Source organism: Sceloporus occidentalis, unplaced genomic scaffold (assembly GCF_023333645.1).
Source record: "Sceloporus occidentalis isolate IW3139 unplaced genomic scaffold, rSceOcc1.0.p SCAF_1, whole genome shotgun sequence".
In the NCBI taxonomy this organism is placed as follows: domain Eukaryota; kingdom Metazoa; phylum Chordata; class Lepidosauria; order Squamata; family Phrynosomatidae; genus Sceloporus; species Sceloporus occidentalis.
This window is the reverse complement of record NW_028316981.1, coordinates 6038380-6058216: the sequence shown is the minus strand read 5'-3', so window position 1 is coordinate 6058216 and position 19837 is coordinate 6038380. Positions and strand designations below refer to the sequence as shown.

General features: G+C 41.6%; 1 protein-coding gene across 1 annotated transcript in view; it reads right to left on the bottom strand.

Annotated features, from left to right (window-relative positions):
- Positions 1-2993: 2993 nt before the first annotated feature.
- Positions 2994-19837, bottom strand: part of LOC149320499 (major histocompatibility complex class I-related protein 1-like) — a 50171-nt gene continuing 33327 nt past the window's right edge. The window contains exons 3-9 of the mRNA XM_089501950.1: positions 13913-14188; positions 12180-12464; positions 11009-11092; positions 10587-10619; positions 7175-7207; positions 6300-6333; positions 2994-3702 (exon numbers count right to left, since the gene is read on the bottom strand). Of these exons, the coding sequence (XP_089358076.1) occupies positions 6314-6333; positions 7175-7207; positions 10587-10619; positions 11009-11092; positions 12180-12464; positions 13913-14188 (731 nt within the window). The 3' untranslated portion in view covers positions 2994-3702; positions 6300-6313. The remainder of the gene's footprint in view (positions 3703-6299; positions 6334-7174; positions 7208-10586; positions 10620-11008; positions 11093-12179; positions 12465-13912; positions 14189-19837) is intronic.

Genomic DNA, 19837 nt, shown 5'->3' with positions numbered 1-19837 from the left:
CTGGTTTCTTTCCCAGGGATTGGGAACATTACTTCAGATAGTCTCACAACTTTTTCATTTTAACGGGCAGTGGAGTAAGTAAAGAGAGAGTTAAAGTAATACAAACAGGGAAAAATTGTTAGCAGTTATACAATCTTTTCATTATAAAAAAGGCAACCAGGATATTCTAGCGGCCTTAAACATTTACAAAGCATACAGTATTCACCTGGATTCTAGCCTTTAATAAGGAGATTGAACGTTTGCAGACACATTTTTTCAGGAGGCTATTATCTGTACCTCCATGTGTACACCATCTGACTCTCTACGTGGAACTGGGACTGAATGCTCTTGAAACTGAAGCCTGGTTGATGACTTATAGGTTTTGGTTTAAGATACATTTCAGGCCTAATAAATCCAGTCTTTTATGGTTCCTACTATCTGACATTTCCTATGCCAGTTGGGCCAAATTTTATGAAAGTAATTTCTGTGGGTTTAAATTTTGATTCTCTTCTTTTACTAACTGAAAAGGAGTGTCTTGAATCTATTAGAGTCTGCCTTGCAGAGAGATAACATCAACTGACATATCCAACTCCTCCAAGAGTGTGTTCTCCAGCGATGCTCAGTATCCCCCCCCCCCCCACTCCTTTGCAGAGTAAGATTCAGGATTATTTTCAAACCCTTTCACTGCTGGTGTTGAGGAATGCCTTTTTGTTTGCAAGATTGAAAATATACCCTTCAAATGGGACCAGGGGCAGATATTTGCAGACCCCATTTTTGAATTGTGTATGCCACTGTGATCAAGCTCCAGATGTTCTCCATCATATTGTATTGCTTTGTCCATTGTATATAATTCCGAGGGAAAAATTGTTCAGAAGGTTATTGGAAATAAATATCTGTTTGAATGGGTTATCAGTGGAATACCTGTTGGAAGATCAGAACCCACATATTACTAGACTAATGGCCAATTTTATGGTGGAGGAAACAAGATTATGGCTTATATTTTAATAATGATCCTGAAGTTTTATTGTAAATGTTTGTTGTTGTATGCCTAATAAAGGTTGACTGACTGACTGACAGATATTCTCAAGCCAGGCATCCTTCCATCTATCTGTTATTTCAGCATGAGGAAATGTGCCAAACAATCCCTTTAATTAAATACTCCACTGCATATCCCATCATATATTTTAGTATGCCAACACACTTTAACCCCTAAATCTACGACAGGATGATGATGATGATGATGATGATTATTATTATTATTAACCTTTATTTATAAAGTGCTGTAAATTTACACAGCGCTGTACATACAATCTTTTTAATTGGACGGTTCCCTGCCCTCAGGCTTACAATCTAAAAAGACACGACACAGAAGGAGAAGGGAGTGGTGGTGGGGAAGGGGCCTCTCTAGTAGGATAATACATATAAAATACATAGCAATATAGGAAATGATTCAATAAAACAGGCAACAAAAGAAGCTCCTGACCCCCCCCCCCCCCGCAAAAAATAAAATCATTTTTATAGCAAGTGTAGCCCACAATGGGACCTGGGGAGTGTTCTCCCCTATGTTTGGGAAACTTTTCCACCTGTTATAGATCTGATCTGAATCTCATTCCTTTTTGTCTCTGACAGGTCCATTCTAGTTCTCTGCCTGCCAGTTTCGGTGGGGGACTTTATGTTCACTATCTCCCAGCAGTGGTGCTGTGGCAGATGCGGACTGCACTGGATGACATCCCAGAGTGGGATGTCACTTGCTGCGGCCTGTCTTCTGAGTTCAGTGTGGCATCTGTCATGCTGGACTTAGAAGTCCTCCGAGGGACATGCTGCAGTGGTTTGGCCAGGTGGGGAGGAGGTCAAGGCAGTCCGTCACTTACCCTGCACCGAGTGACATAGAATCACAGAACCGAAAGAGACCAGAAGGGCCATTCAGTCCAACCCACTTCTGCCATGCAGGAACTCTCAATCAAAGCATACCTAGCATAAGGCCATCCTGCCTGTTTAAAGACTTCCAAGGAGGGAGATTCCACAACACTCTGAGAGAGTGTGTTCCACTGTCGAACAGCCCTTACTGTCAGGAGGTTCCTCCTAATGTTGAGGTGGAATCTCTTTTCCTGTAGCTTGCATCCAATGCTCTGGGTCCTAGTCTCTGGAGCAGCAGAAAACAAGCTTGCTCCCTCCTCAATATGACACCCATTCAAATATTTAAACAGGGCTATCATATCACCGCTTAACCTTTTCTTCTCTAGGCTAAACATCCCCAGCTCCCTGAGACACTCCTCATAGAGCATGGTTTCCAGACATTTCACCATTTTAGTTGTCCTCCTTTGGACATGCTCCAGTTTCTCCAAGTCTTTTTTAAATTGTGGTGCCCAGAACTGGACCCAATATTCCAGGTGGTGCCTGACCAAAGTAAAATAGAGTGGCACTATTACTTCTCTTGATCTAGACACTATACTTATATTGATGCAGCCTAAAATTGCATTGGCCTTTTTTAGCAGCTGTCAGACTGTTGACTCATGTTCAACTTATGGTCTACTTGGACTCCTAGATCCCTTTCACATGTAGTTTCATTCAGCCAGGTGTCCCCCATCCTATATCTGTGCTTTTCGTTTTCCCGCCCTAAGTGCAGTACCTTACATTTTTCCGTATTTTGTTAGCTTTGGCCCAACTTTCTAGTCTATTCAGGTCATTTTGAATTTTGATCACGTCCTTTGGAGTATTAGCTAATCATCCTAGTTTGGTGTCATCTGCAAATTTGATAAGTATCCCCCCCCCCCCACCCCCTGGGAGACATGCCATTGATAAAGATATTGATGCCGTGGATTCGGAAGAACCGGTTTAAATGGGTTTAATGCTGCCCCCCCCCCCCGGGAAACCGCATCAGAAATTCAGAACAAGGGCCTTTTAAACCGTTTACACCAGTTTGAAAACCAGTTTATTATATAGAGTGAATGAGGCCCTAGAATACAGCAAATGACTGAGTACTTCTGACATTCAAGAAACAAGCAACAGCAGAGGAAAAAGGAAACAAATCTCTTTATTATTTAATACAGTCTTTAAAAAATTTAGGTCATACCTTCAGGATTGTAAAGCAAAATAGAAAATGTTGCCTTCTATTGTTTAATTGATATAATAAGCTAAGGAAAACATCTCTGCATAGGAAGTTGCACCTCCCCCCCCCCCAAAAAAAAGCTAAAAGCATATTAGATCTTGTAGTAATTGAAACAATGAACAGCTAGAAATGAGAACAAGGCCATTCAATCACTTTTGCCAAAAAAGTAGAGATGGCCAGATGAGGAAGTAATCAGGGAATTTTCTGTCCCATTTCTCTCCAATATTGGGGGTGAGGGGAATGACCTCCAGTTCAGAAACAGAAGTATCACTCTCAAATGTTGGATCGTTACAATGTTTAATTGATTTAGACAGGCATGTCCATTAAGAGGCTTTTCACTGAACAAAATGGGAAGGAGGATTGGTTTTCATTAACTTAATACTATTCTGCAAGAAGGAATTACAAAAAGCAGCTTTAGGCAGCATCTCAGAGACATTAAAAAAAAAAGCAAACCCAGCTCCCTGCAATCAAAATATTTCTACAAATCTGTATTGGTGACAGCCAGTGAAACAGACTGAAGAAATCCTCAAGGGATACAGCAGAATTCAGTGCTGATGAACACTCTTGTAGTGAATTCTTCCTCCCTTCTTTACATGGCAAATCTGCCAGTTATGCTAGGGAGAGAAAAACAGGGAAATGCTTTAAAATGAGAGCAAGATAATGAAACTGAAAGAATTAGAATCAGGCTGAAGGTGAGGCGGAGATTGTGAGTTGTAACAGATGAAGGTGCCAAAGTCTTTCACAGATTGTAACAGGAATAGACTCCAGGTTTTCTTCCAACCCAGATTATTTTACCAGCAGAGTTGAGCATGACACCCCATAGATTCCAGCGACTGCTTTGGAGGAAGGGAAGGATACGATCTCAAAACATGTACAGGTTGAGCCTTCCTTATCTGAAATGCTTGGGACCAGAAGTGATTTGGGTTTTGGATTTTTTCAGATTTTGGAATATTCACATATACATAATGAGATATCTTGGCCTGGGGATCCAAGTCTAAGCATAAAATTCATTTACATTTCAGATACACCTTATAGACATAGCCTTAAGATAATTTTATACATGATGTTTGCAATAATTTTGTGAATGAAACACAGTTTGTGTACTCTGAACTATCAGAAAGAAAAGATGTTACTATCTCAGCCGCCCATGTGGACAATTTTGGATTTTAGAGGATTTCAGAATTCCAGATAAGGGATACTCAACTTGTACAAAGAGATGAAGGTAAGCTGCCAACTCCATCCAAAAATTCCAAGACTAGAAGCTGAAATAATTTCTTTGCTACCTGATAATCTAATATATACAAAAATGACTAGGGTGCTGAGAATGGGGGCTGCTTTCTTTCCTTGCAAAATGCACAATCAGGGAAAGGAAGCACTTTCCTTCTTCTTCAGGGCACTGTCATGGCCAGCCAAGAGCAGGACTCGGAGGAGGCCGTGGCTCCTCGGGTGCAAGAAGAAACTGAGGCTATACCAGGTCCCAGTTCTGCCCTGCCAGACCCCAGCTCTGATCTTCCAGCCCCAGTGGTTGAGGCTCAACCAGACCCTAGCTCTGTGGGGTGCCCTCCAGATGCTCAGCAGCTTAGTGTTGCCCCTGTGGAAGACCAAAGCATGGAGGTTCCTTCTTTCAGGCAGAGGAGAGCTGAGAGTTCTTGTGTGCGCAGATCCAAGAGGCTTGCAGATAAGCAACAGCTGGCACAAGGGAGAGCATCTCTCATTTAAGCAGCTGGAGAACGCCCACCCTTTGCCAGAGTTTATTGCAAATCCTTCACTGTGGTTGCTGTCGGCACTGGCTCCTTGAACTCCGTGCTCTTGAATCTTTGTCTGCCCCCGAACCTACGACTTTGGAACGAACTGGACTACTCCTACCTTCTGGCTGCCCTGACTTTGGGCTGAACTGGCTTCCGTGACTTGTGGTATCCTGACCCTGGCTTTTGTTTGTGGCTTGCTTCTCTTGGACTATAGAAAGGTCTGTAGACTGTTTCTCAGCTGCCTAGATTTCTTGCTGAGCCATCACTATCAGCATTTGTTTGTGTGTGTGGTTGGCAGCATTCCAGGACAGGCACCTGCTTTCCCTAGAAAATCACTGCTACAATTTTCCTTTTCCTTAAAGTGCATAATGGCAAAATGCCCAAGATGGAAGAGACACAATCTTGCCCAGCTGAGGTAGGAGAGAGGAGGAGGAAGAGATGGAGCAGGAGGAGCAGAGAAACCTGTTTGGCTGAAGTGGTACAGGCAGGGCAGGCAGACAGTATGGCAAGTATCTTGAATGTCACAGAGAAACGGCAGACACATCTCAAGATGTTGGAAGATGGTCTTCCAACGCCAGAAACACCATGTGCAGTTGTGAGGAGGCAGGGATCGGTGAGAGCGGCATGCTCAAAGCTGGCTCACTGGTGAAGCCTCCAAGCCAGCCAGGACATGAGAGCACCCCAGCCCCAGAAACACCATGCGCAGCTGTGAGGAAGTGGGGACCGGTGAGAGCAGCACCCTCAAAGCTTCCAAGTCAACAAGAACTAATATTACAACAGCTGGAGGATATACTAGTACAAGGTGATTGTTAGAATTTGATATTACTGTCTGATAGTATTTGATAGTATTGTCTTAATTGTTATCTATTTTATATTTTATTGCATTGTAATGAGTTTTTGCTGCTGTGATTGTATTTGTATATTTGATATTGGGTTGGGGGTATATCTTAATAGACTTTAATGTTATTAATTTAATCATATTGTGATTACTTTAACTGTATTTAGTTAAGGTAAGGGGATGAATTTTTAGTTGTATATTTGTTAATGTAATTGTTTATGTCATTGTTTATGCATTTCTGTAAACTGCTTTGATCTGTTGGAAAAGCGATATATAAATAAAATTTATTATTATTATTATTATTTGTCAGCTAATGCAAAGTTTTTCAACACATATTCAGAAACCTCTTCAGGGGATACAGCTCATTAAGACCATCTTCTAATACTCTGGAGAGCTGTCTCTCTTTTTCCTGAGGATTTTACTGGATGCCCTCCAAGTGTCATGAATGCCCAACTGCCCTCTGCCACAGCATCCTTCTCCTCCCTTTGAACTCCTCTCCCTTCACAATTACTGAAATTTCCTGCATAAAGTTGGGAGAGAGAATTTGCCCTGAAGTATGGACTGGACATTGGATTCTTTATCTCAAGGCTTGACCTGCTCTCCCCACCACATGCACACCATTTACCTGTTTTCGAGCTGTTAGATGGGTGCAGTGCTCCCTGAAACAGAAAGAAGGAAACTGTATTAGCCTTTCCTTAAATTATACATATGACTTGAAAGTTGCATTATAAGAAGGGGAAGGCATTAGTTGTCTGGGGATAAGGCTTCATGAGCCTCACTGGGAAGTGGGCAAGTTTACACTGGACTTTATCACACGGGGACTACTGGAAGTATAAATGGGGATTATCCCATGAAAATCGTGCATTTGAAAGTAAGATTTTCACATGACGCCGTGATTAAATGGCCATTATCCCGGAAATATCCCATGAAAATTGTGCAACTGTGATAAAGGTTTTCATACGACATCGCGTTGAAAAGCAATTAAAGTGCCATTAACCCATGAATAACCAAGCCATAAACAGCAACAAATCATTCACGGGAAAATCCTGTGAATGCTTTATTGCTGTTTATTGCTTGGTTATTCCTGGGATAATGATAGTTATGTATGAAAATCTTCATTGCGATTTAATAGTAACTGTGCAATTTGTATGGGATAAACACCATTTAAACTTCCCCTTTTCCTCTGTATTACAAACTCCAATGAGCAATGTCTATATTGGTTGGCTTCACAGCTTCTGTGGTGATTCTGATTTCAGAGTCCAGATGTGCCTTACAGACTCCAGTACTGGGCTCTTGTCCTGAAAAAGAAGGTGGTGGAGAATCTAGACAGGACAGAAAGTGTATCCCTTTCCCTTGCCCAAACTCTGCATAAGGTTGGGAAAGTATTGAGGATGGGTAGGGATCAAAGAGAATCATTGACTTGGATGTCTAACCTTTCTCTCTCTGTCTTTTTTCTTGCAGTTCACTCTGAATTTGGGCTGGGGTTCACTTAGCACTTACCTCTCCCAGAGCTGTTGGATCCATGGTCACTCACTAAAAAGTAGAGGAAAAAACTGAGAGTCATTTCTTTGGACAGGGGGGATTAGATTTTTCCACTTTTTCAGGACAGATGTGTGCATGTGCTCATGCACATGCACACAGAGTTATCAGCTTACCCTAACTGCTTTAGCCATAAAAATGTACATATAAAAATGTGGAGTCCTGCAGTTTCAAAACCCAGCATAAAGCTCAAAATCATCTCTCTCTCTCTCTGTAAGCTTTTTGCTGTAAGATCATGCTGAATCCAACCAAGTGCATATGTAGCTGGTTTCTTTCTGCAGTGGCAATTTTCACTGGAATCTCTATCCTTTCTCCGCTATCTTTTGACAAACTGTGGTTTACGTGAGTCTTCACAATGTCTAAGGACCTTATCACACTAGAACAGAACAGGATTTAAATTATAATTAAATTAGAAAAAACCCGTAAATGCGGGAAGGTTATCAAAATGTTACCGCCAAAGTGAAATAATGTGAAGATAAAGCGAAGGCAAAAGAGACAAAAACGGCAGCTTTTTCCATTCAGAACTTCTTGTAAGTAAAAAGCTGCCGTTTTTGTTCCTTTTGGCTTCACTTTATCTTAGCTTTATTTCACTTTCATAGTAATGTCATGTGATAACCTTTCCACATTTGCAGGATTTTTTAAATTTAATTCTAATTTAAATCCCGTTTTTGTAAGGGATTCCATGAGTGTGATAAAGTCCTAATAATAATAAAATTTATTTATATCCCGCCCCTCTACAAGATGCTATCGAGGCGGCTTACAAAGATTTTAAAGACCCACAAAAACATGTATTCCAAAACCCTCAATCCCTCTCTTAAAATACAATAAACGATATAAGAGATAAAAAAGATACATAAAAATAAAATAAATTTTTAAAAAATTATATAAGTCCTATGGGAGTTAGTGTCTGTCCCACCACTGCCACATAATGTAAGAACCTTGTGGTGTTACCTCCCACTATGGCATCAAATGTCTTCGTGGTACTTTTGTGAATCTCTATCCATCTAATCTACACACTGGACAACACCACCCTGTTGCCATCACAGACACTGTGTGTCTTAATAAAACATTCAAATAACTCTTATGTAACATTCTCAGAGGCACAAGTGTATAATACCAAAACCTTTTTAAAATTAGACAGAATCTGGAAAGAAAGGACAGGCTGAGAAGGATCACTTCAGGTACACTAAAGCTGTCTCTGTGAAAAACCTGAATCAAGCAGATATTGGAGCTATAATGCCGATCACCACTATAACTAAGAAGGTTTCTCCAAGGTTGTAAGGAAAGATGCCATGATTAGATTAATACTGTATTTTCCGGTGTATAAGACGACATTTTGACCCAATAAAATTGGGTCAAAAGTCGGGGGTCGTCTTGTATGCTGGGTTGAGCCCGGCAGCCCCGCGGCCAGGCGCGCGTTCTCGGGGCCGCCGGCCTCTCAGTCCTCCGGAGGCCTAGGAAGCTGGCAGCCTTGTGCGCGCGTGCCCGGCCGGCTTCTGCGCTACTCAGGAGGAGGATAGCCTCATACGGTGATAAAACTCTATATTTTCATTTTAAAAGTTGGGGGCCGTCTTATACGCCGGAAAATATGGTAAATGCCCAGAGACACAGAGCTGCATCCCAGGTCTCTTTTTCCTACAGCTGGCAAAATATCAACATCCTATGCTATGTTGAGAGAAACAGTACTTCAAGAAGACTGAGTAGCATCACCCGACCCCCCCCCCCCCCAACGTTGGTCACATTTGATCCTCCTAGCCATCCTTTTGACCAAGGTTTGGCAACACTTTTTCCTACCACCACAAACTAAAGCAAATCACTGATGTGCTTTAGAGCATTGATCAGATGAACAAATTTCATTTGTGAAAAAAGAAAGTGTTTAAATCTGCAAGATGAACTTGTGGAACTTGTCCCCTTTCCCACCACCATTCCCTTCTCCTTTTGTGTTGTGTCTTTTAGATTGTAAGCCTGAGGGCAGGGAACCGTCTTATTAAAAATAATAATTGTAAGCCGCTGTGAGAGCCATTAGGGCTGAAGGGCGGGGTATAAAGAACGTAAATAAATAAATAAATAAATAAATAAATCTTATAGAAACACAATGCTGTTTATACTGATGGCCAACCACTTTCATGAGACCCGTGGAAGAATAAACTTGAGAATTGAATTATAAATTGGCTTATGTGGTATCAGGCTGGTAATATCATTAGATAACCACATTATTAAAACTCAGCTTTACAAGAGCTCATCCTATCTGAAATTTTGTTAGACAAGATGAATGGCTATGATAAAGTCTACGTCTCCCATTTATACAATAGTTGGATTGATTTTGATATGGCCCCCTCACATGGTCTGAGAAGGCCATGGGGAACTGACTGGGCTGTCTTCCTCTATAGATAAGGAAAAATGGGGTTATATGTTGGGCAAGTTCCCTTTCATAACTCTCTTCTTCAATAAGAGAAAATACATTTAAAATTTTACATAAATGATATTTGGCTCCAGTGTGATTCATAGATTCCACTCTCCACTCACCCCACTTTGTTGGTGAGGCTGTAAAATTAAGGGATCTTATCAACATTTATGCTGGAACTGTAATGAAGTTTCTAAATCCTGAGATCTTTTCTGAAATAAATATCACTAACTAGAACCTTACAAATACTACAGAACCAATAGAAAAACTGCAATGAGAGATGGTGGAGCTTCAAAGGAAGGACAACGGTTGGAATGACCTACTCCCCACCTCCAGATTCTGAGAACAGGACCCTCCTTCTCCACTCCCATCTGCCTCTGTAATACCTCAGATTCAGATCTATTTATCAAATAAATCTATTTATCAAATAAATAATAGGACGGTTCCATCTCTTAGCATGGCTCATTCTGTACTTTACTTGTGAGACCAGATGTCTGTATTTGGGATCTACATTCAGGAGATCTAGACTTTCTGAAAACAATATACAAAACTGTTTCCTAGGTTGTTAGCTGTCTATGGAAGGGGCTAGAAAGCTAGGTTCCATGCTGGTGCTCTTTTGCAACTTCCGAGACAGCCTAACACTTGGACACATAGGTCACATGCATCAATTAATTCACTGAGAGCCAGTGTAGTGTGGTGGCCTATGACTCTGGAGAACATGTTTCAAATTCTCGCTTAGCCATGAAACCCACTGGTTGACCTTGAGCAAGTCAAACTTTTGCAGCTTCAGAGAATGGCAATGGATACCACCCTCTGAAGAAACTTGCCAAGAAAACCCCATGATAGGTTCTCCTTAGGGTCACCATAAATCAGAAATTATTTGAAGGCACACAACAACAATAAATCCTCATTCCCACTCCATCCTGACCCATCTTGAAATAAACATACAAAGGGGAAGGAATGACTTACCTGAGGCTGCTTTGTAGCCATCTTGGCGTTTTTCTGCAGAGACAGATTTAGGGAGTTATAGAGCTGACCCTCAGAGGCCAACACAGTTTCATAATCTGATGAAGAAGACCACACACCCTCCTCCCATGATACTTCTCACATTTTTTTCCATCAACCCACAGGGATGGAAGTCTTTCAGGGTCTCTAGGAAAGACATTAGTAAAGATGGGAAAGCTTCCCCAGTCTATAGGCTGAGACTCAGGGTCATGATGCGGATTTACAGAAACTGAGAGAAGTAGTGAAGCCCAGTCCATGCTCTGAATCATGGGTTGGCTAAGATGAAACTTCTCCTCAAGCCTCGGGATCCTCCACAGGAAAATGAACCTCCCCACAACCACAGAATGCTTCCTCCCCACAAGTAAATGCATTCAGAATTTACTCACTGATATACATAGCAATCCAAACAATCCCAGCAACCAGAAGGACAGCACCCACCACACATGCGATGATGAGCCCCAGGTTGGAAGCTGACAATGAAATGGAAAAGAGCAAAAGAATTAAAAGGAAGCCCCTAAACTAAACTCTTTATGGAGGAGGTACTGGGGAGTCCATGGAGTTAAAAAAGAGAGAGAGGCTAAAGTAAGTATGTGTGTGTGTTTGTGTTCATTCAAGGAACAGCCCAGCCCCCATGATCACCTGTCAAGATTTGCAAAACTGGAATTGGAAGTGGCAATCCCTTTTCACAGGGAGAAGCCATAATAAAAGAGCAGCCAGAAACAGGTCCATCATGGCTGGGCCCCAGTGGCTGGTGAGAGGCCCTCCCTCCTGGGCTGTAAGGGGGAGAAGAGCAGCCAGCATCCTGGACTTAGTCTGTTTTCACACTGCTATTCCTTTTTCTTCAGTGTTAGCAATAGCATAGCATTTACATTTATATACCCCTTAATACAGCACTCAGTACTCTCAAAACAGTTACTTAGATTTTAAGCCTGATGACAGGGAACTGTCAGTCAATAATTTGTAAGCCACTCAGGGTATAAATACTCTAAATGCATACATAAAGAAAGAATAAGCTTTACTTATTGTGTTTTGCTGGTACATTTACATCATATAATTTAGACATTCACTAAGACATAATCATATCCACTCAGATTAGAGGCAGAAAGATGCCAGACACCCTTTATGTAAGGTGTAGGCTGTGAATTTATGGCCTACAAGGCACAAGGTATTTGCTAGAAAGGGTAATTTGTTGTTGTTGATTTGTGCCTCCAAGTCATTTTTGACTTATGGCAACTCTAAGGCAAACCTATCAGAGGTTTTCTTGACAAGCTTCTTCAGAGCGAGTTTGCCATTGCCATCCTGAGGTTGAGAGAGTGTAACTTGGTCAAGGTCACCCAGTTGGTTAACATGGGCGAGATGGAATTTGAATCTTGGTATACAGAATCATAATCCAATGCTTAAATCATCACAACAGACTGGCACTCTCTAGAAAGGGTAATATTGGTGTTGAAAACTATACAATTGGGCTTGATGTCATAGTCTGCCATGCTACTGATGGTGTCTTTGGTTCTGCTCTGCCTTTTGCCCCTCCCAAAATCCTGGCCTCAGAAAACTCACCAGGCCCCTCCCAGGCCAAGTCCACATGTTCTGGAAGTCCATCATGCTCCACATGACATTTGTAGCGTTCCCTGTCCTTGGGTTCAATCTTGATGCTCAGCCAGGTGTAATATGTCCCATCTGAGTTGGGGGACACAAGTCCACTGAAGGTATCTTCCATCCAGACCTCCCCATCCTTTGTCCAGGCAATATCAATGTCCTTTGGGTAGAAGCCATCAACCCGACAGATCAGGGTTTCCATATTGTCATAATCTGCCTTGCGTGTCACCTTCACTTTTGGGGGATCTGCAAAAAAGGCATCAGAATTAGCAGAGGAGCTTTCCAAATGGTAGGTAAGGCATATGCTCCAGTTTATAAAAGCAAGATCCCTCAGGTGACAGTCGTATCCAGTACCACAGATTCTGGCTTCACATCCAGAGGACTCTGTAAGAACTTTTGAAAACCTTCTCCAGCCCCCCAGATGCTTTGAAAAATCTCAGCTACAGTACAGTAACTCATGGTTCTGAGGATTCTCAGGGCATCTTAGGGGCAAATGTCTCCAGGTGTTCACATGTGAAGAGGTTCAACTTTCTACAAACCAGAAGCAGTATGAGCATCAAGGATGATCTCTTTTGCTTCAATGCATATAATTTGAATACATTTTGCTCCAGAGACTGGGACCCAGAGCAATGGATGCAAGCTCCAGAAAAAGAGATTCCACGTCAACATTAGGAGGAACTTCCTGACAGTAAGGGCTGTTTGACAGTGGAACACACTCCCTTGGAGTGTAGTGGAGTCTCCTTCCTTGGAGGTCTTTAAACAGAGGCTGGATGGCCATCTGTTGGGGTTGCTTTAGATTGAGAGTTCCTGCATGGCAGAAGGGGGTGGACTGGATGGCCCTTGTGGTCTCTGCCAACTCTATGATTCTATGATTCTAAAGATCTATTGGAGACAACAGAAGAGCTACCTGCAGGAATAGCTTCAATGTCATCAGGATGCAAGTCCAAAATAAAAATTACAGGGTCCATGGTTTTGTTATTTTACACTGGATCCATTTTGGACAATAAGGACCTTGACACATGCCCAGAGGCACCATGTTCTCATAATGACTTCTGAAAAGCTGTTTCCACCTGAAAGGAAATAGCACTCTGCACATGCTCAGACATAATCTGAAAAGCCTGAGCTTTCAGAAACAGCGTCCTTTTATAGCACTTTGTATACAGTCTGAAGAAGTGGGTTTACATCCATGAAAGCTCAAGCCCAAATGAAAACCTGTTATAAAGAGATGCCACTAAGTTTCTTTGTTTTGTCCCCTTCCTTCCTCTTTTTTGCACTTGGATTCTGTGCTTCTGTTTCATTGTCCAGCAAGATCTGCCCAAGAAGGAGAAAGAAAGAAGGTGGACAGTACCACTTTAGGATGAAGTTGAAGGGAGGCTGTATGTTTGGAGGCTTCCTTTTGATCCTAAACAGGATCAAGTGTCCTGTAAGGAAACATGGAGCAAAATCCAGCCCCATCTGCAGCTTTGGTGACTACTTTTAGGAGTTTTCTTTCAAAACTCTGGAAAAGTATTCAAAACTGCATCCCTCCCAATCGTCCAGAGGAAGAGTCCCACACTCTCTCACCCTTTTTATGCCGGCAGTGTTTGCTCTTTCTATAATTGTGAAAAGAAAGTGTGTGGAATGTGAGGAATAGGAAGACATTGTGTCCTGCTGTCCCACTCCTTCCTTCATGATCTTCACTATAATCCCCTCACCGGTCCTCTGCAGCTCCTCCTTCCCATACTCCAGGTATCTCTGCAGCCACTCAATGCAGATCTCCTCCAGGTAGGCCTTCTTGCGCTGGGCAATGGCAGGTTCAGCCTCCCACTTCCTCTTGGTGTTCAGGGCTGGCAGATCGGCTGCCGTCCAGGTGAGGGTCTCCTTGTCAAAGCTTATGTAGTCCTTCCCATCATAGCCATCCTGGTCATACCCGCCTTTGCTCCCATCTTTCCTCAGCTCACAGCCAACCATCCACTGTAAAGTGTGAAACCCTGAAAGAGACCCAGACAAGAGGAAGAGATGAGAGAGGCAGCAGGAGACTGAAGAAGGGAGACACCCCCCCCCATTAAAGCCCAATAAATGAGGTCCAGACAGGAATTTATTTTTACCTCAGACTCTGCCTTAATCTGGTGTTCACATTAAAACTCTGATGAGACAAGGCCTCTCCTTCTCCTTCTCCCCTACCTTCCTCTGGTTCCCCTCAACAGCCTCTGGCCCTCCTGCCCTTGGGGCACTTCTTCTGCTCATCCCATGGAGCACCCCCCCATTTCCAAAAGGCAAGGGGGGCATTCTTCTATGGACTTTCCCTGCAGAACTGGGGCCCTGCCAGTCCCCACTGAAGGCTCCTCTTCTGTTCAGACTCCCATCCAGAGAAGGGGGCTCCAATCCCAGCTCCCTCCAGAAAGAAAAAGGCATCCTTTTGTATAAAGGGGGGGGGGGGCAATGTGTGTGTGTTGATACTCTTAAGGGACAGGGTGGGCTTCCAGATAGACAGCACAGAGAAAGAGAAATAGATAGATAGATAGATAGATAGATAGATACATAGATAGCAGAGAGAGAGAGGTAAATGCATAGATATATAGATGGCACAGAGAGAGGGAAAGGTAAGTGCATAGATAGATAGATAGATAGATGGCAGAGGACAGAGAGAGGAGGAGGGAGGGAGGGAGCTTTGGCTCCCCTTCAAAAGGAGGAGAGACACCAGAGCATCCCCAAAGAGGGCCTCGCTTTCCTGGCATCAAAAGGCAGAGCCAGAGGGGGGTCTCTCTGGGGACATTGCCAAAGGCTCTGATTCAGACAATGCAGTGCTGCCAATTTCCATGGAATTCCCCAGAATCCGGGGAATTCAATCACTTTCCGTTTCTTTTCTGGTCTCTCAAATATTTCAGGGGAATCCCAGGAAATTCAACCGGTTGTTCCCCGCCCCCAAAAAGGGCTGAAAATGCCTTCCCACCCAAGAGGCTGATGGGAATTGTAGTCCAATCTGTCCATTTCCCCAACCGAACAGTAGATGAACTTACTAGTAGACAACTACATCCCTCCTCAAGGCCAGGTCCACTCCTCTGAGAGACCCTGGAGCCCCTTCGAAGAGGAGACTCCCCTCCCTCCCTGCAGCATGATAGATGGCAGAGAGAGAGAACTAAGTGCATAGATAGATAGATAGATAGATAGATAGCAGAGAGAGAGAGAGGTAAATGCATAGATAGATAGATAGATAGATGGCAGAGAGAGAGAAGTAAGTGCATAGATAGATAGATAGATAGATAGATAGATAGATAGATGGCAGAGAGAGAGGTAAATGCATAGATAGATAGATAGATAGATAGATGGCAGAGAGAGAGAAGTAAGTGCATAGATAGATAGAGAGATAGAGAGATAGATAGATGGCAGAGGGAGAGAGAGGTAAGTGCATACATAGATAGATAGATATAGATAGCAGAGAGAGGTAAGAGCATAGATAGATAGATAGATAGATAGATAGATGGCAGAGAGAGGGGTAAGTGGATAGATAGATGGCAGAGGGAGAGAGGTAAGTGCATAGATAGATAGATAGATAGATAGATAGATAGATAGCAGAGAGAGAGAACTAAGTGCATAGATAGATAGATAGATAGATAGATAGATAGATAGCAGAGAGAGAGAACTAAGTGCATAGATAGATAGATAGATAGATAGCAGAGAGAGAGAAGTAAGTGCATAGATAGATAGATAGATAGATAGATAGATAGATAGCACAGAGAAAGAGAAATAGATAAATAGATAGATAGATAGATAGATAGATAGATAGATAGATAGCAGAGAGAGAGAGAGGTAAATGCATAGATACATAGATAGATAGATGGGAGAGAGAGAGAGAGGAAATTACATAGATAGATAGATGGCACAGAGAGAGGGAAAGGTAAGTGCATAGATAGATAGATAGATAGATAGATAGATAGATAGATGGCAGAGAGAGAGGGAGAGGATACGGCATAGATAGATAGATGGCACAGAGAAAGAGAAATAGATAGATAGATAGATAGATAGATAGATAGATAGATGGCAGAGACAGAGAAGTAAGTGCATAGATAGGTAGATAGATAGATAGAGAGAGAGATAGATAGATAGCACAGAGAAAGAGAAATAGATACATAGATAGATAGATAGATAGATAGATAGCAGAGAGAGAGAGAGAGAGAGGATACTGCATAGATAGATAGATGGCACAGAGAGAGGGAAAGGTAAGTGCATAGATAGATAGATAGATAGATAGATAGATAGATAGATAGCAGAGAGAGAGAGAGGTAAATGCATAGATAGATAGATAGATAGATAGATGGTAGAGAGAGAGAAGTAAGTGCATAGATAGATAGATAGATAGATAGATAGATAGCACAGAGAAAGAGAAATAGATAGATAGATAGATGATAGATAGATAGATAGATAGATAGATAGATAGATAGCAGAGAGAGAGAGAGGTAAATGCATAGATACATAGATAGATAGATGGGACAGAGAGAGAGAGAGGAAATTACATAGATAGATGGCACAGAGAGAGGGAAAGGTAAGTGCATAGATAGATAGATAGATAGATAGATAGATAGCAGAGAGAGAGAGGGAAATCCATAGATAGATGGATAGATAGATAGATAGATAGATAGATAGATAGATTGCAGAGGCAGAGAGGTAAGTGCATAGATAGATAGATAGATAGATAGATGGCAGAGAGAGGGGTAAGTGGATAGATAGATAGATGGCAGAGAGAGGGAGAGGTAAGTGCATAGATAGATAGATAGATAGATAGATAGATGGCAGGGGGAAAGAAGTAAGTGCATAGATAGATAGATGGCAGAGAGAGAGACAGGTAAGTGCATAGATAGATAGATAGATAGATAGATAGATAGCAGAGAGAGAGAGGTAAATGCATAGATAGAGGGCCGAGAGAGATGGAAAGGTAAGTGCATAGATAGATAGATAGATAGATAGATAGATGGCAGAGGGAGAGAGGTAAGTGCATACATAGATAGATAGATATAGATAGCAGAGAGAGGTAGATAGATAGATAGATAGATAGATAGATAGATAGATAGATAGATGGCAGAGAGAGAGGGAGAGGATACTGCATAGATAGATAGATGGCACAGAGAGAGGGAAAGGTAAGTGCATAGATAGATAGATAGATAGATAGATGGCAGAGAGAGAGGGAGAGGATACGGCATAGATAGATAGATGGCACAGAGGGAGAGAAGTAAGTGCATAGATAGATAGATAGCAGAGAGAGAGACAGGTAAGTGCATAGATAGATAGATAGATAGATAGATAGCAGAGAGAGAGGTAAATGCATAGATAGATAGATAGATAGATAGATGGCAGAGAGAGAGAGGTAAATGCATAGATACATAGATAGATAGATGGCAGAGAGAGAGGGAGAGGAAACTACATAGATAGATGGCAGAGAGAGAGGGAAAGGTAAGTGCATAGATAGATAAAAGGCACAGAGAGAGGGAAAGGTAAGTGCATAGATACATAGATAGATAGATAGATAGATAGATAGATAGATAGATAGACAGATGGCAGAGGGAGAGAGGTAAGTGGATAGATAGATAGATAGATAGATAGATAGATAGCAGAGAGAGAGGTAAATGCATAGATAGATAAATGGCAGACAGAGGGGTAAGTGGATAGATGATAGATAGATAGATAGATAGATAGACAGATGATAGATAGAGGGCAGAGAGAGGGGTAAGTGGATAGATAGATAGATAGATAGATAGATGGCAGAGGGAGAGAGGTAAGTGGATAGATAGATAGATAGATAGATAGATAGATGGCAGAGGGAGAGAGGTAAGTGCACAGATACATAGATAGATAGATACATAGATAGATGGCAGAGGGAAAGAAGTAAGTGCATAGATAGATAGATGGCAGAGAGAGAGACAGGTAAGTGCATAGATAGATAGATAGATAGATAGATAGATAGCAGAGAGAGAGAGGTAAATGCATAGATAGAGGGCCGAGAGAGATGGAAAGGTAAGTGCATAGATAGATAGATAGATAGATAGATAGATGGCAGAGGGAGAGAGGTAAGTGCATACATAGATAGATAGATATAGATAGCAGAGAGAGATAGATAGATAGATAGATAGATAGATAGATAGCAGAGAGAGAGAGAAGTAAGTGCATAGATAGATAGATAGATAGATAGCACAGAGAAAGAGAAATAGATAGATAGATAGATAGATAGATAGATGGCAGAGGGAGAGAAGTAAGTGCATAGATAGATAGATAGATAGATAGATAGATAGATAGCAGAGAGAGAGAGAGAGGTAAGTGCATAGATAGATAGATAGATGGATAGATGGCAGAGAGAGAGAAGCAAGTGCATAGATAGATAGATAGATAGATAGATGGCAGAGGGAGAGAAGTAAGTGCATAGATAGATAGATAGATAGATAGATAGATAGATAGATAGCAGAGAGAGAGAGAGGTAAGTGCATAGATAGATAGATAGATGGATAGATGGCAGAGAGAGAGAAGCAAGTGCATAGATAGATAGATAGATAGATAGATAGATAGATAGATAGCACAGAGAAAGAGAAATAGATAGATAGATAGATAGATAGATAGATAGATAGATAGATAGCACAGAGAAAGAGAAATAGATAGATAGATAGATAGATAGATAGATAGATAGATAGCAGAGAGAGAGAGGTAAATGCATAGATACATAGATACATAGATGGCAGAGAGAGAGAAGTAAGTGCATAGATAGATAGATAGCACAGAGAAAGAGAAATCGATAGATAGATAGATAGATAGATAGATAGATAGATAGATAGATAGATAGCAGACAGAGAGAGAGGTAAATGCATAGATACATAGATAGATAGATGGCAGAGAGGGAGGGAGAGGAAACTACATAGATAGATAAATGGCACAGAGAGAGGGAAAGGTAAGTGCAAAGATAGATAGACAGATAGATAGATAGATGGCAGAGGGAGAGAAGTAAGTGCATAGATAGATAGATAGATAGATAGATAGATAGATAGATAGATACATAGATAGATAGATAGACAGACAGATGGCAGAGAGAGAGAGGTAAGTGGATGGATGAATGGATAGATAGATAGAGAGAGAGAGAGAGAGAGATGGCAGAGAGGGAGATAAATGCATAGATAGATAAATGGCAGAGAGAGGAGTAACTGGATAGATGATAGATAGATAGCAGAGAGAAAGACAAATAGATAGATAGATAGATAGATAGATAGATAGATAGATAGATAGCAGAGAGAGAAAGAGGTAAATGCATAGATACATAGATAGATAGATGGCACAGAGAGCGGGAAAGGTAAGTGCATAGATAGATAGATACATAGATACATAGATAGATAGATAGATAGATGACAGAGAGAGAGGGAGAGGAAAGTGCATACATAGATAGATAGCACAGAGAAAGAGAAATAGATAGATAGATAGATAGATAGATAGATAGATAGATGGCAGAGAGAGAGAAGTAAGTGCATAGATACATAGCTAGATAGCTAGATAGCACAGAGAAATAGATAGATAGATAGATAGATAGATAGATAGATAGATAGCAGACAGAGAGAGGTAAATGCATGGATACATAGATAGATAGATGGCAGAGAGAGAGGGAGAGG